We start from the raw sequence: 26912 nt of genomic DNA on the forward strand, positions 1-26912 counted from the left end.
CCTATGAGGTAGGTATTCTAATTTAAAGGAAACTGAGGAAAAAAGAGGTCTAAGATTAAATAGGTATTAAGGTATGGAGCTGAGATTCAAACATTGAGAGTCTAATTCCGAAGTCTAAGCTCTTAACCACTATTTACTAAGCTGTCCTTCATGTATGAAGTGTGTTGTTTAATTCCTTGTATCCCTAGGATAAAGCAGATTATCACTGAGATATTTTTTATGTAGGTTTTTCTTAGAATGGAGGCTAGGTACAAACTTTACTTACTTAGAGGCAAAAGGGATATTGAAGACATTAATTCCACCACCCTCTCCTCTCTTTACAGATAAAGAAACAGATGCAGAGATGCCAAATAACATTTAGTATTATATTCCAGTGGTCTATTCTGATGTCTTCCAATTTACTGTGCTTGTTACTTTACACTTTTATCACTACACAAACAGTAATTTTAAGTTTGGTAGTGGTTCCTAGCTTCTATTTTTCTTTCTCTCTCTCTCTTTTTTTTTTTTAGAGACTGTTGAGCTTTATCTGCTAAATTTATGTTATTTCCTCTTATAAAAAGGTTTTTTTCTTAAATCTTTAGGTCTTACCAAAAAAGCTGAAAGAAGGGGCACCTGGGTGGCTCAGTTGGTTAAGCATCTGACTTCGGCTAGGTCATGATCTCACAGTTCATGAGTTTGAGCCCCAGGTCAGGTTCATGAGTTTGAGCCCCAGCTGTGCTGACAGCTCAGAGCCTGGAACCTGCTTTGGATTATGTGTCTCCCCTTCTCTCTGCCTCTCCCCGTCTTTCCCTCTCTCTCAAAATAAATAAATAAATAAATAAGCAAACAAACATTAAAAAAATACTTTAAAAAAAAAAGCTGAAACACAAGTCCTTCATGTTATTTTCAAATTAATAAAAATTTACCAAACTGAAACAGATCACATGACCTCCTAGACGCTTTTAATTTCATACCACTATCTAATCTTTTCATTGCACAGTCTATTACAAGAACACTTATCTAAACATTTCCTTCAGTTATTATACCAAACAGCTCTATTCTTACTGATACACTTTCCTTAACTATCACACATAATCAGAATTATTTTTTATATTGTGGCATTTGTCATTTACATTCATTGACGTTAGAAAAAAAAAGTCAATAAAATGACTTGCCATTAAAGCAATTACAAGAACTGTCTTCAACAGAATTCAAAATTTTCAGAGTAATTTAAATATGGGACAAAGGCAGGCACCAGAAAAAAATTATATTTTGAATTCAAGAAATGGATAGTGTATATGTAAACAAGAGATGACTAGGATACCACATTAATGATACATCTGCCTTGTTCTCATACCCTGTTAGTGGAATAAAAATTGATGCCCCCTTTTGGAAAGCATTTTGCTAATACATAAAAGTCTAAATGTTCATATACTTTGACCCAGTGATCTCTCTCCTAGAATTCTATACCAAAGACATAGAAATGTGGGCAAGGATTCACATATAAACATGTTTATCATAAAATTATATATAGCATACAGCAATGAATTAATATTGACTATAATGTAGTAGTTTAAAATACGGGTTTTTGGAGCTACACAGATCTGGTTCTAGACATTTACTATATGCATTTTTACTGGGACGCTGAAAAATGGAAATAACAGAATCAACTCATGTTGAGAAAAAAGAAGCTGTATTATAAGGATACAGAGTCACTGAACCTTAAGGCAAAAGGAAGCAAAGCTTCAAGAAGAAATTGCAACTATAAATGGTCACAGGACCATCTCTTCTTATTACATACATCCTTTTCTGTGTAGCAGCTTTTCTGTTCTTTAGGCCACATGGTAGATGGAGGTTTTTCGATTTACTTCTTTAGTGAAGAAACCTGCCCAAACTCAAATTTCTGATTTGAGAAAATACAGTTGCCCTAAAGGTGAGGGACCTTTAGAGGGTTGTGAGCTAGGCTGACTACTCCAAAGGTGCCTACCTCTTGAGGTGTAGGACAACACACTAGTTTCATAAGATCTTTGCATCACAGCTTCCTCATCTATAAATGGAGGTAATATATCTATAGTAAGGACAATCCTATAATATAAAAACTATTTTGCAAGAATATGTAAGTGCTTCATTCATTAAGAATGTTTTCTAGGAATGTTTGCTGAAAGGAAAAAGTATGACCTATTAGAGCTCTCCAGAATAATGAAACCAATAAGTTCTATATGTACACATATATGGAGATAGATTTATTCCAAGGAATTGGCTTTATTATTGGATTTATTTCAATGATCATGGAGGCTGGAGAGTCCAAAATCTGCAGGTAGCCCAGCAGACTGGACATCTAGGAAAGAGTTAATGTAGCTCAAGTCCAAAGACAGTAGCAGCACAGAATCCCCTCCTCCTTGGGGGGGGGGGGGGGGCAGTCTTTTTTCTCTTAAGGCTTTTAATTGATTGGATAAAAGCCCCACCCATATTATGGAAGGTAATCTCAAAGTCTACAGATTTAAATGTTAATGTCATATAAAAAATATCTTCACAGAAACATCTACAATAGTGTTTAACCAAAAATCGGGGTATCATGGCCTAGCTAAAAGACACATAAAATTAACCATCACACATTATATAAAAAAAGAATAAACACTATATATAATATGGCCCCAATTATTTTCAAACTGTAAGAAAATACCAAAATGTTAACATTAGATTTTTCCTATTTTTATTTTCCAAGTCTTCTATAAAGCTCAGTGCTTATCTTGCTTGTTCTTTTAGCAGCATTTAAAAATATTAACTGCTTTCCTTTTCTAGAAACACTCTCACTTGCAGCTTCCCTTTATAGTATATTCTTTTTATGATATTGTCCAATTTTCACTCTTTTCTTCTGTAAATATTCCCCGCTTAGACCCAGCAGGGTGGCCCTGGAGACATGCTCCTACTGTATGATCCTGCTCTTCCGACTACAGCTCTTGGTCAGGGATGGACACCTAGCCCTACAGCAGTAAATCCATTGGCTGGGTTGGGCTAATTAGATTCTCTTTCCTGATAGTAGTTTGAAAGCAAGTCAGTCTCTGTTGTGTGCTTGAATTTGGAAATGATGTAGAAGTAGGGATAAGGCTGAAACGTGTGCCAAAGCAGAGAGAGAAGAAAGAAGCAGAAATGGGAGACCATGCAACCCCAAGAAAAGGGATGAACGGCATTGCCTTTAGTTCTAATAGCGTTCTAGAGGCCTGGCTCTAATTCCTCCAGAAGCCTGGCAGCACTTTCTTGACTTTGACTTCTATGAGAAGATACCCATTCTAGTCCTCAAATAAATTTTTTTTTCTAGTACAAATGAGTTACTAGAGCCCTACACGCAAACACACACACACACACACACACACACACACACACACACAAAACCTTAGTTAGACAAACCTCTCAAACTGCTGCTTGTCAGATTCTGTTTCAGGTTCTTTTTACCCTATCCATTCCTTAAATATTGAGGTCTTTAAAGGTTTTTTTTCCTTTGGGGGCACCTGGGTGGCTCAGTCAGTTAAGCATCTGACTTTGGCTCAGGTCACAAGCTCACAATTCACGAGTTCAAGCCCCATGTCGGGCTCTGTACTGACAGCTCAGAGCCTGGAGCCTGCTTCACATTCTGTGTCTCCCTCTCTCTCTGCCCCTTCCCTGCTCATGCTGTGTCTCTCTCTCAAAAATAAATAAACATCAAAAAAAATTTTTTTACTAAAAAAAAAAAAAAAGGTTTTTCCCTAGACTCTCTGTTCTTCTGTGTGTACCCTCCAAGGGCAGGACCATCCACTCTCATCACTTCATTCTGCACATGTATGCTGATGATACCAAACCTCTCCAGGTCTCTTTCATGTGCAGAATTGCCTGCCAGATAGTTCAGTCTTACAGACACCTCAAATTCAACATATCTAAAATGGAATTTTCCTCCATACTCCTGCTCCTTGCTGCAATTTCTATAAATCACACTACTATTTCACAGCTTTCCAAATAGTAAATCTAGGAATAATCCTTTACTCCTGTTTTTCTTCTTTACTGTCATTTGCAATTAATCACCATGTCTCATCAATTCTACATCTTAGTATCTCTCAAATGTATCCATTTCTTTCTACTCCCACTGACACTATTTAGGTCAGGAGCCAGCCAAGTTCTTTTGTAAAGAGCCAGATAGTAACTATGTTGGGCTTTGTGGATTATATAGTCAATGTCACAATTACTCAATTCTGCTGCCATAGCACAAAGGCACCACAGACAAGATATAAATAAATGAATGGACATGGCTGTGATCCAATAAAGCTTTATGTATAGCCACTAAAACTATTAATTTCATATAATTTGCACATGTCACAAAATAAATAATCTTGTGGCCTTTGTCAACTATTTAAAATGTAAAAAAAAAAAAGGGGGGGGGCGCCTGGGTGGCTCAGTCGGTTGAGCGCCGACTTCGGCTCAGGTCACGATCTCGCGGTCCGTGAGTTCGAGCCTCGCATCAGGCCCCTGTGCTGACAGCTCAGAGCCTGGAGCCTGTTTCGGATTCTGTGTCTCCCTCTCTCTGACCCTCCCCCATTCATGCTCTCTCTCTGTCTCAAAAATAAATAAACGTTAAAAAATAAATAAATAAATAAATAAATAAAATAAAATAAAATAAAATAAAATAAAATAAAATAAAATAAAATAAAATGTAAAAAACCATTCATACTTCACAGGTCATATAAAATCAGGCAGCAGGCCGTTGTTTATAGTCTCCTGTAGGTCTCCATCTTCTCTCCCTTGAACTGGTGGAGTAATGTCTTACCTGGTCTGCTTCCCCTGCCTCCAGTCTTACTGCTCTCTAGTCACTTTCCATACTATAGATACAAGAATCTTCCTAAAACACCAATCTAATACCCTCAAGCAAACAGACCATATTTTTGTTTTATTTGCCCTCTTATCTGTAGGACTTATGTGACTGGCTAGTACTTATTAGAAATGAAATGATTATATTTATGGAATTTAATGTCATTACCATTGTTAAAGCTTTTTAGTCAACAAAAATGTATAATTGCAACAAAAGAAATAAACTTGTCATTATTCTCAGCTGACATATTTTTCTCTATAAAGAACAGATGAGAATATACATCTAATTATTAAATTAATGGAGAGTTGAAAAAAGTTGTATATATGATCAATACATAAAAATCAAGTATGTTTCTATATTCTAGTCACAAAAAGTTATATTTGAATTTTAACAAGGTATCACTTACGACAATAACAAAAAACATAAACTACAAACAAGTCTAACAGAAGATATACTTGATTTATATGGAGGAAATTCTAAAACTCCATTGAAATATATTTAAGAAAACCTAAATAAAGATTTACCATATTCAGGGAGCCTGGGTGGCTGAGTCATTTAAGCATTCGACTTTGGCTCAGGTCACGATCTCACAGTTCATGGGTTCAAGCCCCATGTCAGGCTCCGTGCTGACAGCTTAGGGCCTGGAGCCTGCTTCGGATTTTGTGTCTCCCTCTCTGTCTGCCCCTACCCTACCCTGCTTGTGCTCTGTCTCGCTCTCTCAAAAATAAACATTAAAAAAAAAAAAAAAAGATTTACCATATTCATAGACAAATTCAATATTGTAAGGCTATCAATTCTCTCCACATTAATTTATAAATCATTGCAATTTCAATAAAACTCCAGAGATTTTTATGGAAATTAAAGAGCTCATTCTAAGATGTATATTGAAAGCAAATACTCAAAAATAGCCAAGACAATCTTGAAGAATATGGTAGAGAACTTTCATAAACAGATATTAAGACTTAGTCTAAAGCAATTAAAGCATGACGATGATATTGATAAAGAGACAGACAAATAAAAGAGACCAGTGAAACAGAATACAAAACCCAGAATCACAGCCATACACTTATAGAAACTTGGTATGTAACAAAGTGGGATTACAGATAAGGGGAGAAAGGATGAACTATTCAAAAATAGTATTAGCTTAATTATCAATATGAAAAAAATACATCAGACCCATTTCTCACAACATATACCAAAACCACTAAAGGTAGATCAAAGATTTAAACATGAAAGTATGATTTTATCTTTTTAGTAAAACAGCAAAAGGATTTTTCTTTTGGAACTAGAAAAACAAAATCTAAAGTACATACAGAAGACTGTATAAACAAATAAAAACAGCAAGAATAAGTGAAAAAATATTATAAAGCTATAGTAAATATAATAGTATGGAACTTGCACACAAATAGCAGATGTATCAATTCGAAGTAAAAAATATGGATACAGACCCCAATATATACCTGTATTTAATCTGTGATTAATACAGGGGCACCTGGGTGGCTCAGTAAGTTAAGCATCAGACTCTTGATTTTGGCTCAGGTCATGATCTCATGATTCTTGAGATCAAGCCGCCAATCAGGCTCTGTGCTGATAGCACAGAGCTGCTTGGGATTCTCTCCCTCTCTTTCTGCCTCCACTTGTGCTCATTTGTGTGTGCACTTGCACTCTCTCTGTCAAAATAAATAAATAAACTTAAAAAAAAAGTGACAGTTAAAGTCAGGGGAAAATGGACTATTCAATAAATGGTGCCATTGGGAAATATTAGATTCCTTACTCAAAGCAAGAGATGGTTCAAAGCCATCTTTTAAGCATAAAAAAAACAAAAACAAAAACCATAAAAGTACTACAACAAATCATGGTAGAAGACTATTCTAAATATTACACAAAACCTAGAAACCACGAAACAAAAGACTGACATATAAAAAGAAAATAATTCTGCTTGAAAAACAAAAAAGCAGAAGTAACAATGTAGGAACACGTATTTCTAAATCACACACAGACAAAAGGCTAATTTGAACACAATATAAAGGGCTTCAAAAAGCAAAAAGTAACCCAAGAGAAACAAAAGCATATGTCCATGCAAAAATTTATACAAAAATATCCATAGCAACATTATTCAAAATAAAGTAAAACCAAATGTCTACCAGCAAATGAAAGGATAAATAAAATGTGGTATATCTATCTGATGGAAGATTACTTAGCAATAAAAAGGAATGAAGTACTGATACATGATATAATACAGATGAATCTTAAAACATGCTAAGTGAAAGAAGCCAGCAACAGACTAAATATTTTATGTTCCCATTTATATGAAATGTCCAGAGTAGGCAAATCTATAGAGACATAAAGTGGATTAGTGGTTGTCTAGGGTTACCTAGAAATTGGGGGGAAATGGGGAATGACTGCTATGAGTATGGGATTCCTTTGAGTGGTAGAAAATGTTCTAAAATTGACTGTGATGATGGTTGCACAACTCTATGAATATATTGAAAGGTATTTTTTTTATTTTTTTAATGTTTATTTATTTTTGAGAGACACAAACAGAGCAAGAATGGGGGAGGGGCAGAGAGAGGGAGACACAGAGTTTGAAGCAAGCTCCAGACTCTGAGCTGTCAGCACACAGCCCAAAGTGGGGCTTGCACTAATGAACCATGAGATCATGACCTGAGCCAAAGTCTGATGCTTCATCAACTGAGCCACCCCTATTGAAAGCTAGAATTGCATAATTTAAATGGGTGAACTGTATGGTACATGAATTACATCTCAATACATTTTTTAATATAAAAAACAAAAACCAGTAAGTAGAGGTGAGAGGATTTGTTTCTGCCCATAAAGGATTAACTGTTGTAAGTACAGCTGTTCCATTGTAAACATCCAGAAAATGAGACAAATTATATAAAACAACCATTTTCAGATACTGGAAAACAAGCAGCACAGAACTGTAATTCATGAGAAAAGGGAAACAAATGAGATGGGCCCTACGATTGCCCTAGGTTGCTGCTGGAGGCAGTTTCCAGGCCATAGCATCATGGGAGGAGGAACCAAAACAAAGTCTAGCAGTCTCACTGAGTTAAGGGGAAGAAGACTGGAATTTCCAGAGGCCAAGGCAGCTATTAGTTTGCAGGACAGAACACTGGAGAGAGGAATCGCACAAGTCCAGAAGATCTGTAGGGGGTCTCTGCAAATAGTTTGCTGAGTATTAATCTGTGCATGCATGGGGTGAAAGTCCACAAGGATGGGAGAAAAAAATACCAGAAAACAGTAGGCCAATCAATTCCCAAAGTTCACACAGGCCTGGAATCACTTTCCTACCCAGCAGAGTACTAAGGGAACTGGGTACTCTTTAGAAGGTTATTGCTTGGGGCACCTGGCTGGCTCAGTCCTTACAAAGAACAAGCTCTTGATCTCGGGGATTTTAAACTCAAGCCCCATGTTGGGTGTAGAGATTATTTAAAAAAAAAAAAAAATCTTTAAAAAAAATAAGAATCTTATGGCCTTAGCAGTGAGGACAAATTAGCTCTAACCTATGGTTATTCTGGACTCTCTCTAGCTTAAAACATTAAACTGTAATGTTTAATGCAAGCTTGTAATGCAAGCTTAAAAACATTACACTGTAACCACAACAAAGTCCAACATTATTTAAAGGAATACAACAAAATCTAAAACTCTTAAAAATTACCAAAGAAGCAGAATAATATAATCCATAACCAGGAGAAATATTAGAACCACACAAAGATGACAAAGATGATGAAACTAGTGGATAAGAACTTTAAAACAGTTATGAAAATCTTATACTCAGGGGCGTCTGGGTAGCTCAGTCAGTTAAATGTCTGACTTAACTTCCACTCAGGTCATGATCTCGCGGTCCATGAGTTTGAGCTCCATGTGGGACTCTGTGCTGACAGCTCAGAGTCTGGAGCCTTCTTCGGACTCCGTGTCTCCCTCTCTTTCTGCCCCTACCCCACTCATGCTCTATCTCTCAAAAATGAATAAACATTAAAAATTTTTTTTTCTTTTTTTTTTTTTTAATCTTATACTCAAGGGGCATGTGAGTGGCTCAGCCGCTTAAGCGTCCGACTTTGGCTCAGGTCATGATTTCACAATTTGTGAGGTCAAGCCCGAGTCGGGTTCTGTGCTGACAGCTTGGAGACTAGAGCCGGTTTTCGAGTTCTGTGTCTCCCTCTCTCTCTGCCCCTCCTCCCCCCTCAAAAATAAATGAACATTAAAAATAAAATAAAATATTATATTCAAGAATATAAAAGAAATAAGAACATAATGAGCAGGAAAAAAGGAAGATTAAAAAAACATCTAATTGGAGCTTCTAGATATAAAATATATAGTATGTGAAAATATATCCCATCCTACTTGAGTCCACCAGAAAATCAGATACTGCAGAAGAAAAGATCAGTGAACTGGAAGTTATGGCAATAGAGATGATCTAAAACGAAGCATCAAGAGCAAAAACATTGCACTCATCATCATCATCATCATCATCATCATCACCATCACATCAGTGATCTGTGAGTGACCAGTGTTAAACAATTTAACATACATGAAACTGAATTTCTAAGATCTGGAGGGAGACAGAGGAAGAGGGGAGAAAAAAAAATTTCTAGAAATGCTGGAACATTACACAAAAATGTATTATTGTGAGTTTTATAACATACGTAGATGTAAAGTGTATGACAACAATAATAAAAAAAGAGAGAGGGAAAATGAAAGTATACCATTGCAAGCTTCTTAGGCTATACTTGAAATAGAACATTATTTGAAGGCAGAACAGCAGTTTAAAAAGAAAAAGGAAAACCCAAGAGGTATAGTTTAATTTTTTTTAATTTTTTTTTTATTAGAGAGAGAGTGTGCACGCATGCACAAAGCAAACAGGGGAGGGGTGGAGGGAGAAGAGTGAGAATCTTTGCAGGCTACACGCACAGCACAGAGCCCCATGTGGGGCTCAATCTCCCAACAGTGAGCCACCCAGACACCCAAAGGTATAATTTAAAAAAAAAAATCAGTAAGTAAAATGCCAGCAATCTAATAGGAAAAAAAATGAGAAATCTTTGAATACACAGTACTGAAACAGTCAACCTACTAAATAAATTACACTATGTTAATATATTGGAAAGTAATGTAAATGTGAAAAAATTAATACAGCTATCTATACAGTATGGAAAGTGCCGGGGTGCCTGGGTGGCCCAGTCAGTTAAGCAGCTGACTTCCACTCAGGCAGTTCAGGCTCCATGCTGACAGTGTGGAGCCTGCTTGGGATTCTATCTTCCTCTCTTTCTGCCCGTCCCCTGCTTGTGTATGCTTACGCATGCACACATGCTCGCGCTCTGATCTCAAACTGTTAAAAAAAAATGTATATATACATGTATGTGTGTGTGTGTGTGTGTGTGTGTGTGTGTGTGTGTGTATATACACACACACACATATATACATATACATATATATATACATATACACATACATATATATATATATATATATATATATATATATATATATATATATATATAAAATGGAAAGTGCTAACACGGAGAGACAATATAATACAGTAGCATAGTGTTTTGCAGCTAAATTTAGGGGTGCCTGGGTGGCTCTGTCGGTTAAGCGTCCGACTTCATCTCGGGTTATGATCTCGCGATTTGTGATTTCAAGCCCTGCGTTGGACTCTGTGCTGACAGCTCAGAGCCTGGTGCCTGCTTCAGATTCGGTGTCTCCCTCTATCTCTGCCCCTCTCCTGCTCTTGCTCTGTCTCTGTCTCTCTCAAAACTAAATAAAGATTAAAAAAAAAAAATCTTTTAAATTCTCTAGGTTTGAATCCAGGGTCTGTTAGGTACTTGTAAGAGTCAACTGGAGCAAATTACTTAATTTCCCTCTACCTCAATTTCTTTTTCTGCAAATAGGTGATAATACTCTGAGGATTTTAGGGGGATTAAAACAATTAAGTCATGTAAAGCATTTAAAACAACTGTTAAGCACAAAAAGTTAGTACTCATTAACTGCTGGGTAAAAGAAAAGGAAAATCTTCCCACAATATATTTCTAAATGAAAAAAGCAAGGTCCAGAAAAGTATAGTATGCTACCATTTGTATGAAAAATAAACTATATAGATATATGTCTACAAAAGTAAAGATTCTCCAGAAGGCTAAACAACAGACTTAGAACAATGAATTCTTCTGGAAAAGAGATTCTGGTAGCTTTGGAATAGAAAAAGAAAAGAAATGTACTCTCCTCTTCATATTTTCATGTAAATATTAAATTTTCTATTAAGTATGCCCTACTCAAACAAATAAATTCAATTATTTTTAAAGGAAGGATTAATAGTAAGCGCTTACAAAATCAGGAAAATGTGCATTTCAAACACAAGTATGATATGAGGTAAAAAGAAATCAAAGAGCAAACCAATTTGATTTTTTAATGAACTGTGTTTCTTCCCAGAATTACCAGTGTGATCAGTTTTCCTTGGCTCTTGAAGCCTTTTCTAGCTTTTGTCATTACTGACCCACTTTTGTAGTTCTTCTTGCATTCCTTTTATTTTTTCATGACCTCACAGATATCTTTATTATTTACAATAAACTATATTTTAATATCTTATGTGTTTTTCTTTTCCAAAGCTCTTATTATATTTACTGAATTTTTTATTTATATTAGAAAAATAGAGGAAAAGGAAGGGTGAGAAAAATCAGCACTGATTTCAGTCAACAACTTAATACATGTTTAAAACATAAATATTTGTGGCTATTGCATATGTATTTATATACACACATATTATCTTCTCAAGGCATGTTTCTAAAAGCTTCTCAAGCTTCTAAAAAGCTGTTTGTGTAGTTTGACACAATCCTATTTCAAAAATATTTATTATTGAAAAGATTCTTTAAAAATCACACAGTGTGATTTCAAAAGAATTTTTGCATAAGCTCTGGAGTCTGTAAGATTAAAAATTTTTTTCTAATGTTTATTTATTTTTGAGACAGAAAGATAGAGCATGAGCTATGGAGAGACATAAAGAGAGGTAACACAATCCGAAGCAGGCTCCAGGCTCTGAGCTGTCAGCACAGAGCCTGACGCTGAGCGCAAACTCACGGACGGACCATGAGATCATGACCTGAACCAGTTGAGATCATGACCTGAGCCAAAGTTGAACGCTTAATAGACTGAGCCCCCCAGGTACCCCTGAAGTCTGTAAGATTTAAATTTTCCCTGTGAGACTTACTAGCTATGTTACTTTGAATAAATTAATCTTCCTCTACCTTACTTTCCTGATCTGTAAACTTGTATTAATAGTAGGACCAAACATTGGGAAGTTATAAAAGTAGACTAAATCAGGTAACAGACATTTTAAAAAATGTCTAACCTTCATACATGTTAACACTAGAATTACTATTATTATTATTAAAATTAGTGAGAGCATATGGACCAGTTGGGAATGGGTTTGGCTATAAAGTGTATGATGGTGACAATTTTTTAAAATGAGATTAATCTAAAAACTTTCTTAACGTCATTAAATCAAGTATATAATTAGAACTCATATGCAATATTATTTAAAAATTAAGAATTTTTATTTTTGGAAAGAACATGCAAAAATAAGTACAAAAGGAGTACTTTACTTTTAATTTTAGATTATTCTTCAAAGGACCATGTTCTTAGTACCTAATGCTCCTGATTTCTTATTTTTTCCCAATTCAGGCTACAAAAAAATTCCAACAAATAATATGAAAGCAGTAATTATTATCCTGGCTAATGGATTTCAAGTTACTTAATACCTGGAAATGCCATACACTTTCTATCTTGCATCAGCATGAAAAAAAATTCTTCTAATATCAAATAACTGCTTGGAGTCATACTGTTCCGATCTCTCTTTTGATATAACATACCTTAAAAAGATTCAAAGACTGGAATTGCAAAAAAGGTGAGACAACAATGTTGGAGAAATACAAAATATATTTTAAGGATCAAGAGTTAATTTTACTTATTAGGGGTTTAAGAAAATACTTTTTTTTTTCATCAGAAATCTTTGGGAAACTTCAGTAAAATGCAATAGACCTCACTTAGCTAGCTAATGGATCAGAATCTCTGAGAGTAGGGATAGAAACCTGCACTTTCAACAAGCCTGAAGTAATTTTGTTGGTCTATGGTCATTTTAAGAATAAATGAGGATTAATGAAACAGAAGGGGTTAATTAAAAATAAAAAGGCTCTGTGTAGGGGCACTTGGTAGGTTCGGTGGGTTAAGCATCAGACTCCTGGTTTGGCTCATATCAGGATCTCAAGGTTTAATGAGTTCAAGTCCCACTTGGGGCTCTGCAATGGCAGCATGGAGCCTGCTTGGGATTCTCTCTCTCCCCAGCTCTCTCTGCTCCTCCCCCACTTGCACGGTCTCTGTCTCTCTCAAAATAAATAAACTTAAAAAAATTTTTTTTTAAACAGCCAAAAAATGGGGGGGGGGGAGGATACTCTTTATAGGAAGTCAATCTTGAGCAGATTTCAAAAGCTGATTTCACATTAATTGGCAGGGAGCAGTTATTCCACACCAAAAGGATGGTATGTGAGAGAACTGTTTCCAGAGATGTTTCAGCATCCCAGGCATATAGAAATAACCACACTTGTCCTGAATAAGCACTAGGGGCCCAGCAGATAGACAGGACTATCAACCCAAACTACTATTAATTAGAAAAACACCAGGCTTTCATTGCTGAATTCTTACCCCAGTTTCCAGTATCATTTTTTCATTACACACTCCTGAAGATATAAGCCTCCAAACTACTACAATACTAACTGACAGAGAGTAGGACCAAAACAGCTTAAGCAAAGGAAGGTACTTTTGTTTTCAATTATAACAGGATTTTTTTAAAGAGTAAAAAAGTTGGGGCGCCTGGGTGGCTCAGTCAATTGAGCATCAGACATTGGCTCAAGTCATGATCTCACAGTTCATGTGTTTGAGCCCGGCAACGGGCTCTGTGCTGACAGCTCAGAGCCTGGAGCTTGCTTTGGATTCTGTGTCTCTCTTTCTCTCTGCCCCTCTCCCACTCACCTTTGTCTCTCTCTCTCTCTCTCTCAAAAGTAAACATAAAAAAAAGTAAAAAGTAAAAAAGCATTTTGTTTTTCATACTAGGTTATTAAAAACATTTATAAACACAGAACTTCCATACAAGGGAGCCTTTCTTCTATAACCAAAAGATAGACAATTATTCGAATTTAGAAGTTTACTCGAATTTAAAGTAAAAAAATCTAAAATAAGAAATTTAATTTTACAAGATTAATTCTAATAGTTCAGTCTCCACATATGTAAAATACAGTTTGAGAGTAGGTGATTTTTAAAGTCGTGTCTAGCTAAATTTATAAAATTGTACGATATACGAATTCCTCAAACTTTGAATTAAACATACTAGGTTGTCCAAAACTATAATGTAAGCTTTTTCTAAGAATTCAAATAACCCTGAAATATTACAATACCAATATCTACAATTCATAAATCATCAGCAGTACAGTTTTCAGACTTTCTGTTAGCACGTGCTTTGAATAAGTGAGCAAAAAATAACCTTTTTTTTTTTTTTACTTGGACTCTAATAGTAACACCATGCAACATAGCTACTCATTGAGGAATTATAAAAGACCCTACAGTTACAGTTTTTTCCTGAAAGTCTCGTGAAAATAAGACAAACATCATTAGCTAACCAGTAAATATGCCAAACATAAATCAATGACAATCTTAAATTCTAAAATATTTAGATCAAATAAAACATGATATTTATCTTTCATGCAAAATAGGCAGCACTATTTTACAATTTTGAGTATCACCTATGTCGCCTTTGGCTAAATAGGAAAAAATAATTGTCCATGGTACTCTTCTGTCGTAATTCTGTCATTCTTACTCTGCACATTACATATTTTGCATGATACTGTAAGAGAGATGTACTGCACAGAAGTGCCCATGGGGATAAGACATTATACTGCAATTAAATCTGGCATGAGTAAGCTTAACATAATGGAGTTTTACACAGAATTGAGTATATCTCAATTTAAGATGATTTCGTGCTCTGATGGAAAAAAAAAAATTGAGGATGTCTAATTCTTTAGATTCTCCATGATTACTAAGTTTATTCTTAAAATAAGGGACTGGTCTACAGTAGGAACAAAGCTCCTTACAATTTTTAAAAGATGGATAAAACAAGATAGCAGTCTAAAATAAATGTTGCTTCTATAAAAAAGAGAATCAGTATTCAAACCTAAGTAACATGAAAGAGTGAAAAATGGGAGGCCAAAAGAAGGAAGCAAAATATAAGATATTTCCCATTAGAAACTCATCCCCGATTGTCAGGCTGTCCTTGCTGTCGTTACGTGTCATTTTTATAAACCCACTAGTCTGACCAAGAGCCCTGATTTTAAGAAAAACTGTAATAAAAGTATGCACTTTCAAAGCTAATGAAACAGTAATACTATAATAGCTCAACAACTGATACTACAAATCAGTGATTTAGGAGATTAATTAAACTTTGTATCCAACAGCAAATTAGCAGCCACACCCCTAAAAAGGATAACTCAGGCTGCCTTCCATTCACTTCCATAAACAGTGGCCTTCGTTTAAAATTCATTTCTTCATAGCCTTGAACGACCATGTTTGTTTTGCAATTACACGACGGTTTTATAAACACTGTCTCAGTAAATAAAGCTCAAGACTTTACCCAGGCCTGGCAGAATTAGTCTGGGGCAAGGCATCATTATGGTGAAACTGGGTCTTGGTTAAGTGTAAGAACATCATACTTCATTACAATTATATTCTGTGCATCACAAGAATTAAAACCATTTTAAAAACTCAACCAAAGCTCAATGATGTTACTCCACGAATAGCGTTTCCTTTGGGTTCTAAGAAAGGCGCTGTTATTAGAATACAGTTTGACAGCTAAGTCTCTCAAGTTTTCCCGGATCATTTAATTTTTTAAAACCTAGAAAAGGCCTGTTTGCGGGGACTGTGAAATCCCGCGGAAAGAGAGGTTTGGGAGGGGAACGGCCAAATTAACATAACTACGGGGAGTGAAGACAACTCTGGGTAGTTTAACTCTCCAAGGCTGAGCAGACGACAGACAAGGGACCCTTACCTGCCAGCGGCCGTAGGTGAGGAGGATCATGGAGATGGGGATGGCGGTGCCGGACATGGCATGGGTGGAGGGCATGCTGTACTCGGAGTTGTAGAAGACCTCCAACTTGACCACGGGCGGCGAGGCGGGCCGCGGCCAGCGGATGATGTCCTTGGTGCACTGGCCCAGGTACATGACCAGCACCCAGATGACCACGAGCCTCCGGCCCACCAGGGCGTCCAGGTTCCAGATCCAGAAGGGGAAGAACAGGATGTAAAAGAGTTCGTTGCCCAGCTCGGTGCCGAAGCAGAACAGGTAGTAGAGCGGCCAGTTGCTCACGTGGGCCAGCTCACCCTCCTCGCCCGTCAGCGAGTTGCGGCGCAGGGCCCCCACGCGCGGCGGCGAGGCCGGGCCCAGCTCGGTCGCCAGCCCGTTCCGCACGCCGTTGGGGGCGCCGCCGCCGCCGCCGGGCTTGGCGGGACACTGATTGCGGTCGTTCCCGGGCGGCTGGGGGCCTGCAGACGCCCCAGGCTGCGGCTCTCGGCGCCGGGCGTCTCCGGCTAGGGGCGCCTCCGCCTTCTCATCCTCCCTCGGATCGGTGGCGGGAGCGGCGGAGCGGCGAGGCAGCGCTTCCACCCCGCACAGCCGCTGGAAACGGGCCACTTTCTGCGGCTCCTGCAGACGGCGAGCCAGCTGGGCCAGGCGCTGCCTCAGCGACATGATAACGGGACCCTGGCGGCCCGCAGACGGGAGGACGTCGGCGGCGGGAAGGCGGGCCGGACCCTGGCGCAGCCTGGAATCGTCCCCGCGCACCTGGCCAGCGGCAGCAGCGCCTAGCCGGACCCGCTCGGCTCTGCCCGGTGACGGCGCCACAGGCCGCAGCCGCCGCCGCCGCGCGCCTCCGCCCCGCGCGCCCCTCCCAGGCCGCGCGCGCTCCGCCACCGCCCGCGGCCTCCACGCGCCGGCGCGCGCAGCGCCCAGCCCCGCCCCCCACTGCCGCGCCGGGAGGGCGCCTGGCCGCGCGCGGCCGCCTCGAGCGCATCCGGCGGCGTGGGGGTGCTGAGGCTCAGCGGGGAGGCTGCGTTGAGGTTCGCCTTGACACCCGCCAGGCGTCGCGGCGCTGGGCGGGCGGGCGGACCTTGTCCGCCCCCTTCTCCAACTTCAGCCCTCGTTTCCCTCCGGCTGATGCTGCCGGCTTGCCTCTGACCACCGTTGGTTCGGAGAGGCCACGACCCTGGGGGCCGGCCTCCGAGGTGCGAGTGGCCAAGCACCCGGACATCCTGCTGGCACAGAATCAAGTGTTTAATGGTGAATGAAGGCGAAATAACCACCATAGGCCCGGAATCGTTCGACTCAAGTAATCACAAGTAATTACAGAGCTGTTTCTGACGGCTCATGTCCTGAAAGCCACGTGCCAATTGACCAGTGGTGGCAAGATTAGATGTAGATCCCAGGACAATACTGCACCATTGATCAAATAAGAGATCACAGTTATCTTGACTTAAATGTAGTATTTTAATAAATTCTAATAGCTAGGTGGGGTTGCACAGAAGAAATTAATTGGTTCCTGGAGGCAGGCTGTAGATTTTTTGAGCTTGAAGAGGCTGATTTAGTCTTAATTTCCATGTCAGGAAAGTTACAAACTTGACTTCTAGAAAATACAGTTTTTATTAGAAAGTCTCTGAACTTTTTTTTAATACTTATTTTTGAGAGAGAGAGAGAGAAAGAAGAACACAAATGGGAGAGGGGCAGAGAGAGAGGGAGATAACAGAATTTGAAGCAGGCTCCTGGCTCTGAGCTGTCAGCACAGAGCCCCAGGTGGGGCTCCAACCCACCACCAAGGAGATCATGACCTGAGCCAAAGTTGGACTAGCCACCCAGGTGCCCCAGAGATTCTCTGAACTCTTAATTCCAAGAAGCTACTTCAAGTAAGGTGGATGTCAATAATTAAAGAATTTGAACCTCTTCCAAGAAAGTTGGGAAATTTCCCCTACCTGTGTCTTTAGCAGTATTTCCTTCATTTCCTAGGGAAATTATTCTCTTCCTCCCACTTCACTTGCTACGCTATAGCCATAGGAAGATAAATAAATCATCATCTCTGTCTTGAAGTTGCTCACAGTATAAATGGAAAATGCTAAAATGGAGATAACATGCTCTGGAACGGAGAAGAAACAAGTTGACTAGGGACAACAAGCCAGGTAAGAAGTAATCCTCTTAAGCTGGGATCCTTTATTAAAGAGCATGATGAGAGTAGGTGGAGAAACTCATCTTAGGAAAGACAGAAAATGAAGAAAGATGGGATAGGAATGTGCAAAGATGTATTTGATAAACAGTAGCTCATAGAATACACAGTAGGAGGAGTAAGTGGTTGGAATGGGGTTAGAAAGAGGGGATGGGACCAGACTGTAAAGACCTTGAATGCCAAGCTGGAGATTTTATTTGTAGGCAGTGGAGAGCCATGGAGGGCTTTTAACCTAGGGAGTGACACCATCAGAACTGCTTTAGAAAGATAACTGAGAAGGAAATCGAAGGTAAATTGCCAGAGGTCAGAGAGCAAAGGCTAGGTAAATAATTAGAAGATGATTGCAGTAGTCAGGTGAGAGGGAATGGGGGCAGGAACTTGGACTATGGTTCTGGGAATCAGAAGGAAGAGATTTGGAAAGGATTTTGGAACTAGGAAAAAGTTAAAGCATTTCATTTGAATTCATAGGTCTGCAGGCAAATAATTGTCCGTCCTTGATTAGAACACATTGTGTCTAATATTGAGGCATTTATAATCTAGTGAGGGAGACAAAACATGCGAGTATATTCAAAGGCATAAAGCCAGACATACCAAACGGATCAAATAAATCAGACACAAGCAATCACTTCATGGAGTAAGCAGAGAGGTGGCATTAGGTTATCTATGAATGGTCCTGTGAAATGGATGATTAGCTGGCATTTGAAAACAAGGAGCAACTTGTACAAAGGTGGGAGGAGCCTGGTTTCTGTCAAAATCATTTGTTTATAAAGGCTGAATGTTTTTTGAGAGAGTGAGAGAGAGAGAGAGAGTGAGAGAGCAGGTACGAGCAGGGGAGAAGGACAGAAGGAGAGAATCTCAAGCACGCTCCAAGCTCAGCGTGGATCCCACAACCCTGGGATCACAACCTGAGTGAGCCAAAATCAAGAGACGCTCAACTGACTGAGCCACTCAAGTGCCCCTTGTTCAGATAAAGAATTATTCGGATTCATTCAAGGAATTTCCAATTCTGGGGACTAATTAGTCTAAAGAGAGCAGAGAAAGAGGAAAACATATAAAACAAAGTAGGAGGTGATATTTATATCCTACGGCTAAAATATGACTTCATCACTGGCATATTTTGTCAGAATGTAATATCCTCTTTAAAAGAGAATAAAGAGGGGCACCTGGGTGGCTCAGTTGGCTAAGCGTCCGCCTTCAGCTCAGGTCATGATCTCATGGCTCGTGAGTTCGAGTCTGCATTGGACTCTGTGCTGACAGCTCAGAGCCTAGAGCCTGCCTTGGGTTCTGTGTCTGCCTCTCTCTCTGCCCCACCCCGCCTCCCTGCCCTGCTTGCATTCTGTGTGTGTGTGTCTTTCTCTCTCTAAAAATAAACATTAAAAAAATTTTTTTTAAGACAATACAGAGACAAAGATGATGGGGAGGTGGGAATTTGGCCTCTGACTGCACTGAAGAGGAAAAGAATGCAAGTCAAAAGACAAAACTTGAAAAGGCTGACAGTGTCCTGCTGCTGCTGTAAATCTGTTAATGATAAGGACAAGGCCAAAAGCACCAAAGCACCATGATGAAAAGAATAGTTCTGGTGGATTCTGTTTACACTCACTCTGATACTTTTCATCTTGAAACTTAACAGAAATTGAACCATATCAAAAGATTCAAATATAAACTTTCTGTGGCAAGCATTTTTTATAACAAAGCATAAACATTTTTTAAAAAGAAAAACATTGCTACCAAGTAATGACATGATTATCTGGGTGTAATTCAGTGTCTTCCCTGCAAAGCCAAATGTCTTAGTTTATGTTGCATAATTAACATGTTAAATTTTGTTAGATCCTTCTCTGTACTTGAGTTTAACTTTATGTAATATTGAAATCTTTTTTGTGATACATGAACTATACAAAGGTAAAATATTGCTGTCATTTCTTTCATAAAAGTAGTAGGGAAACACAATATATAGGCTTAGCCTTGGTCATTTTGCCTTCCACAACTAACTTAAATAAAGTTGTATTTTGTCATATTGGGCTGAGATAAATCATTGATTGAACTAATTTTACAATGAAGTCAAAGAATTTTACCTTTAGAAATACATCTTCTAAGTAATATATATTTAAAATTGTATTGTATATTTGAAAGTTACTGAGATAATCTTAAAATCTCATCAGAAGAAAAAAACTTGTAACTATGTGAGTTGATGGATGTTAACTAAAATTGTGGTTATCATTTTGTAATATATACATAAATCATTATGTTATACACCTTAAACTGATACAGACTTCTACGTCAATTATACAATGAAACTAGGAGGGAAAAAACTACATTACTTAATAAGAAAATGATAATACTTATTTTAAACTGAATATTTATTATAATTTTTTTGAGCCTGGAATATAACTTAATTTCTTATTCATTAAACTACAAAATTTACATATTGCAAGCTATTTAGCCTAAATTATTACTATTAACTATCACTAGAATAGTCTTGACATGTAGATGTCAGTACATAGTGCATTATGGGCATCAATAAATGGTGAATATGAATTTGTTATTTTTGAAATATTAAACATGTGTTTTTTTAATTCTTTGCATAAATACCTACTGATTTTATCCTGCATCTTTGATTAGTTTTATTTTCTAAAAAATAGGATTTCCTCTGAATTCTTGAAAAGATGCCTACCATAGCACAAATGTAAGTAAAATGTGATAAACATAAAATTTGTAATTAACAGATAAGGAATTTTCTATGCTTTGTGTTTTCTATGCCCTAACATTTCAAATCACTTTTCCCAGAGTAAGATTCGAAGGAAGAAAACCTTACAGAAAATGATCTGAGAGTATTTTAGGCAAAAAAAATATATGGCCTCTCACCCACTTTAATTCTAGTCCATGCTGGCTGAGATGACCATGGAATTCTTTCCTTACCATATAGACCATTTATACTCAGTTTTATTTTACCCCAAATTTATAGTACTTTTTTTAAAACCATTTTTTTCTTCCTAAGAATTTCCCCCTTTGTTAATGTCTCTATCCAGTTCCAGTTTTCTTATTATTAAAATCTGGCTCTTGGCTTTTTCTTTTCTAGAAATGATTGGTAATACACGTGTATACCCAAATCAGAAGATTTTTTTTTTTTTAATTCAAGACTTGAAACCTCCAACCACATCTGCCCATTCATCATTCCAGACATTTTGGTAGGTGTTGATTTGCCCCTAATATTTCTATGTTTGTAATATACTAAATGCTCCATTAATCAAAATGGTTAATTTAATTTTCTGAAGAACATAAATTGTTTTTATAAACTAGCCATTGGTCAAAGTATTTATAAAATGTGTTTGGTATATTTTCTTTTTGTTTTTCCTTTTTTTTCTTTTCTTTTTTTTTTTTTTTTAATTGTGGTATATTTGACAACATTATGTTAGCTTCAGATGTACCACTTGGTAATTCAACATTTGTATACATTGCAAAATAATCACCAAAATAAGTCTCTTTACCAGCTATTACCATACAAAGTTAATGCAGTATTATTGACTATATTCCCCATGCTGTACATTATATCCCCATGACTTTTTTTATTTTAGTCCTGAAAGTTTGTACCTCTTGATCCCTGTCACCCATATCTCCCCCCAGCAATCTCCTTTCTTCTCTGGCACCCACCAGTCTGGTTTCTATATCTAGGAGTCTAGGCTTTGTGTTGTTTTGTTTTTTAGGTTCCACATACAAGTAAGATCGTGTAGTATTTGCCTTTCTCTGTCTGACCTATTTCTTTTGCAGAGTACCCTCAAGGTCCATCCATATTGTTGCAAATGGCATGATTTCATTCTTTTTAATAGCTGATTAGTATTCCATTATATTTATATGCCACATCTTTATACATTAATCCATCAATGCACACTTAGGTTGTTTCTATATCTTAGTTACTATAAATTAATGCTGCAACAAACATAAGGGTACATATATCTTTTCAATTTAGTGTTTTCTTTTTCTTCAGACAGAAAACCCAGCGTGGAATTTCTTCATCATATGGCAGGCCTATTTTTAATTTTTTTAGGAATCTTCATACTGTTTTCCATAGTGGGTGCACAAATTTACATTCCCATCAACAGTCTACAAGAGTTTCTTTTTCTCTACATCCTCACCTAAATCTTTTATTTCTTGTCTTTTTTGTAATATCTATTCTGACAGATGTGTGATGATATTTCATTTATTTACCTGATGATTGGTAATATTGAGCATCTTTTCATGTGCCTGTTGGCCTTCTATATGTCTTCTTTGGAAAAAAATGTGTATTCAGATCTTCTGCCCATTAAAAAAATTTTTTGTGGGGCGCCTGGGTGGCTCAGTCGGTTGAGCGCCGACTTCGGCTCAGGTCACGATCTCGCGGTCCGTGAGTTCAAGCCCCGCATCGGGCCCCTGTGCTGACCGCTCAGAGCCCGGAGCCTGTTTCAGATTCTGTGTCTCCCTCTCTCTGACCCTCCCCCATTCATGCTCTGTCTCTCTATGTCTCAAAAATGAATAAAAACGTTAAAAAAAAAATTTTTTTTTAAATTTTTTTGTTATGAATTGTCTGAATTTTTAAGTATGTTTTGGATATTAACCCCTTATCAGGTATATGATTTGAAAATATCTTCTCCCATTTGATAGGTTTACTTTTTCTTTTGCTGATGGTTTCCTTCACTATGCGGAAACTTTTCAGTTTGGTGTAGTCCAAATTGTTTGTTTTTGCTTTTGGAGCCAGTTCCAAAAAAAAAAAAAAAAAAATTACTAATACTGATGTCAAGGAGCCTACTGCCTGTTTTCTTCTGGGAGTTTTATGGTTTCATGTCTTAACATTCAAATCTTTAATCCATATTGAGTTAATTTTTATAAACGGTACAAGATAGTGGTCCAGTTTCATTCTTTTACATGTAGCCATCCTGTCTGCACAACATTTATTAAAGAGTCTATCCTTTCTCTTTTGTATGTTCTTGCCTTCTCTGTCATAAATTAATTGGCCCTATATGTGTGGGTTTATTTCTGAGCTCTCTTTCCTAATGCATTGATCTATGTGTCTGCTTTTATGCCAATACCATACTATTTTGATTGCTATAGCGTTGTAGTATCATTTGAAATCAGGGAGTGGGATACCTCTGACTTTGTTCTTTCTCAAGATTATTTTGGCTATTCAGGATCTTTTGTGATTCTGTATAAATTTTAGGATTGTTTGTTTCTAGTCCTGTAAAAACTGCCATTGGAATTTTGATGAGGTTTGCATTGAATCTGTAGATTCCTTTGGGTAGTATGGACATTTAACAATATTTATACTTTAAATCCATGTGCATGGAATAGCTTCCCATTTGTTTATAACTTCCTGAATTTCTTTCAAGTCATATTTTTCAGTGTACAGGTCTTTTACTCCTTGGTTAACTTTATTCCTAGGTATTTTATTCTTTCTGATGCAGTTGTAAATGGGATTGTTTTCTTGATTTCTCTCTCTCTTTTTTAAATGTTTATTTTTGAGAGAGAGTGCAAGCAGGAGAGGGACAGAGAAAGAGGGAGACAGAGGATCTAAGTGAGCTCTGTGACAACAGCAAAGAGCCTGATGTGGGGCTCGAACTCACAAACCGTGAGATCTTAACCTGAGCTGAAGTCACTTAACTGACTGAGCTACCCAGGTGCCTCTCTGTCTCTTTTTTTAAATGTTTATTTATTTTTGAGAGAGAGAGAGAGAGATAAAAGAGCACAAGCAGGGGAGGGGCAGAGAGAGAGGGACAGAGGATCCAAAGCAGGCTCCTCACTGATAGCAGAGAGCCTGATGCAGGGCTCAAACCCCTGAGTCTTTAGATCATGACCTGAGCCGAAGTCAGATGCTTAACCAACTGAGCCGCCCAGGCACGCCTTGATTTCTTTTTCTGATAGTCCATTATTAGTGTATAGAAATGCAAGAGATTTTTGTATATTAATTTTGTATCCTGCAACCTCACTGAAGTCATTAATTATTCCTAGCGGTTTTTTGGTAGTGTCTTTAGGGTTTTCTATATATAGTATTATGTCATCTGCAAATAGTGACAGTTTTACTTCTTCCTTTTTGTATGCCTTTTATTTCTTTTCTTGCCTAATTGCTGTGGGTAGGGCTGCAAATACTATGTTGAATAAGATTGGGGAGAGGGGCACCTGACTGGCTCTATCAGAAGAGCATGTGACTCTTGATCTCGGGATTGTGAGTCTGAGCTCCAATTGGGTGTAGAGATTACTTAAAAATTAAAAAGTGGAGAGGGGCACCTGGGTGGCTCAGTCAGTTGAGCCTCTGACTTTGGCTCAGGTCATGATCTCATGGTTTGTGAGTTTGAGCCCTGTGTCAGGCTTTGTGCTGACAGCTCAGAGCCTGGAGCCTGCTTTGGATTCTGTGTCTCCCTCTCTGTGTGCCCCTCCCCCGCTCACATTCTGTCTCTCTCAAAAGTAAATAAACATTAAAAACATTTTTTTAATTAAAAAGTGGGGAGAGTGGGCATTCTTGTTTTATTTCTCATCTTAAAGGAGAAAGCTTTCACTTTTTTACCATTAAGTGTAATATTACCTATGTATTTGTCATATATGGTCTTTATTAGGTCAAGTATACTGATTTTGTTGAGTTTTTTGATTCATAAATGAAGGCTGAATTTTGTCAAATGCTTTCTCAACATTTATTGAGATGATTATATGATTTTAATCTTTAATTTATTCTTATCTTTTTAAATGTTTATTTGGGCCACCTGGGTGGCTCTGTGGGTTGAATGTTCAACTTCAGCTGAGCTCATGATCTCACAGTTCATGATTTCGATGCTGTCAGAGCAGAGCCTGCTTCAGATCCTCTGTCCATCTATCTCTCTGCCCCTCCCCTGCTCATACTCACTCTCTCAAAAATAAATAAAACATTTTTTTAAAAACACTCTACATATTTATTTATTTTGAGAGAGAGAGAGAGAGAGAGAGTGTGAGCCAGAGAGGGGCAGAGAGAGAGAATCCCAAGTAGACTCCATGAGAATCCCAAACCCAACATGAGGCTCGATCCCACGACTGTGAGATCACGACCTGTGCCAGAATCAAGAGTTGGATGCTGAGGAGAGAGAGGAAGATGGCAGCATAGGAGGACGCTGGGCTCACCGCGCGTCCTGCTGATCACTTAGATTCCACCTACACCTGCCTAAATAACCCAGAAAACCGCCAGAGGATTAGCAGAACGGAGTCTCCGGGGCCAAGCGCAGATGAGAGGCCCACGGAAGAGGGTAGGAAGGGCGGCGAGGCGGTGCGTGCTCCACGGACTGGCGGGAGGGAGCCGGGGCGGAGGGGCGGCTCGCCGGCCAAGCAGAGCCCCCGAGTCTGGCTGGCAAAAGCGGAGGGGCCGGACGGACTGTGTTCCGACAGCAAGTGGGACTTAGCATCTGGGAGGTCATAAGTTAACAGCTCTGCTCAGAAAGCAGGAAGGCTGGAAGACAAAGGGAGGGAGAGTTGCTGAGCCCTGGAACGACAGAGCTCAGTTTGGCGGGGAACAAAGGCGCTCGCCAGCGCCATCTCCCTCGCCCATCCCCCAGCCAAAATCCCAAAGGGAACCAGTTCCTGCCAGGGAACTTGCTCGCTCCGCGCAGACACCCAACTCTGTGCTTCTGCGGAGCCACCCCTCAGGCAGCGGGTCTGACTCCTCCCGCTGCCACAGGGCCCCTCCTGAAGTGGATCACGTAAGGAGAAGCGAGCTAAGCCTGCCCCTCCTGCCATAATGATTATCAGGGAATACTATGAAAAATTATATGCCAACAAACTGGACAACCTGGAAGAAATGGACAAATTCCTAAACACCCACACTCTTCCAAAACTCAATCAGGAGAAAATAGAAAGCTTGAACAGACCTATCACCAGCGAAGAAATTGAATCGGTTATCAAAAATCTCCCAACAAATAAGAGTCCAGGACCAGATGGCTTCCCAGGGAGTTCTACCAGACATTTAAAGCAGAAATAATACCTATCCTTCTCAAGCTATTCCAAGAAATAGAAAGGGAAGGAAAACTTCCAGACTCATTCTATGAAGCCAGTATTACTTTGATTCCTAAACCAGACAGAGACCCAGTAAAAAAAGGGAACTACAGGCCAATATCCCTGATGAATATGGATGCAAAAATTCTCAATAAGATACTAGCAAATCGAATTCAATGGCATATAAAAAGAATTATTCACCATGATCAAGTGGGATTCATTCCTGGGATGCAGGGCTGGTTCAACATTCGCAAATCAATCAACGTGATACATCACATTAATAAAAGAAAAGAGAAGAACCATATGATCCTGTCAATCGATGCAGAAAAGGCCTTTGACAAAATCCAGCACCCTTTCTTAATAAAAACCCTTGAGAAAGTCGGGATAGAAGGAACATACTTAAAGATCATAAAAGCCATTTATGAAAAGCCCACAGCTAACATCATCCTCAATGGGGAAAAACTGAGAGCTTTTTCCCTGAGATCAGGAACACGACAGGGATGCCCACTCTCACCGCTGTTGTTTAACATAGTGCTGGAAGTCCTAGCATCAGCAATCAGACAACAAAAGGAAATCAAAGGCTTCAAAATGGGCAAAGATGAAGTCAAGCTTTTGCTTTTTGCAGATGACATGATATTATACATGGAAAATCCCACAGACTCCACCAAAAGTCTGCTAGAACTGATACATGAATTCAGCAAAGTTGCAGGATACAAAATCAATGTACAGAAATCAGTTGCATTCTTATACACTAACAATGAAGCAACAGAAAGACAAATAAAGAAACTGATCCCATT

At 38.5% G+C, this 26912-nt stretch overlaps 1 protein-coding gene and 1 long non-coding RNA gene across 2 annotated transcripts in view; one reads left to right on the plus strand and one right to left on the minus strand.

Annotated features, from left to right (window-relative positions):
• Positions 1-16778, minus strand: part of SGPP1 (sphingosine-1-phosphate phosphatase 1) — a 35345-nt gene extending 18567 nt beyond the window's left edge. Inside the window, exon 1 of the mRNA XM_058739271.1 lies at positions 15918-16778. Within this exon, the coding sequence (XP_058595254.1) occupies positions 15918-16616 (699 nt within the window). The 5' untranslated portion in view covers positions 16617-16778. The remainder of the gene's footprint in view (positions 1-15917) is intronic.
• An 851-nt stretch (positions 16779-17629) lies between these two features.
• The window catches only part of LOC131517333 (uncharacterized), a 69961-nt gene continuing 60678 nt past the window's right edge, over positions 17630-26912 (plus strand). Inside the window, exons 1-2 of the long non-coding RNA XR_009264528.1 lie at positions 17630-18094; positions 21215-21323. This is a non-coding gene — a long non-coding RNA (uncharacterized LOC131517333). The remainder of the gene's footprint in view (positions 18095-21214; positions 21324-26912) is intronic.

Source organism: Neofelis nebulosa, chromosome 7 (assembly GCF_028018385.1).
Source record: "Neofelis nebulosa isolate mNeoNeb1 chromosome 7, mNeoNeb1.pri, whole genome shotgun sequence".
NCBI lineage: Eukaryota > Metazoa > Chordata > Mammalia > Carnivora > Felidae > Neofelis > Neofelis nebulosa.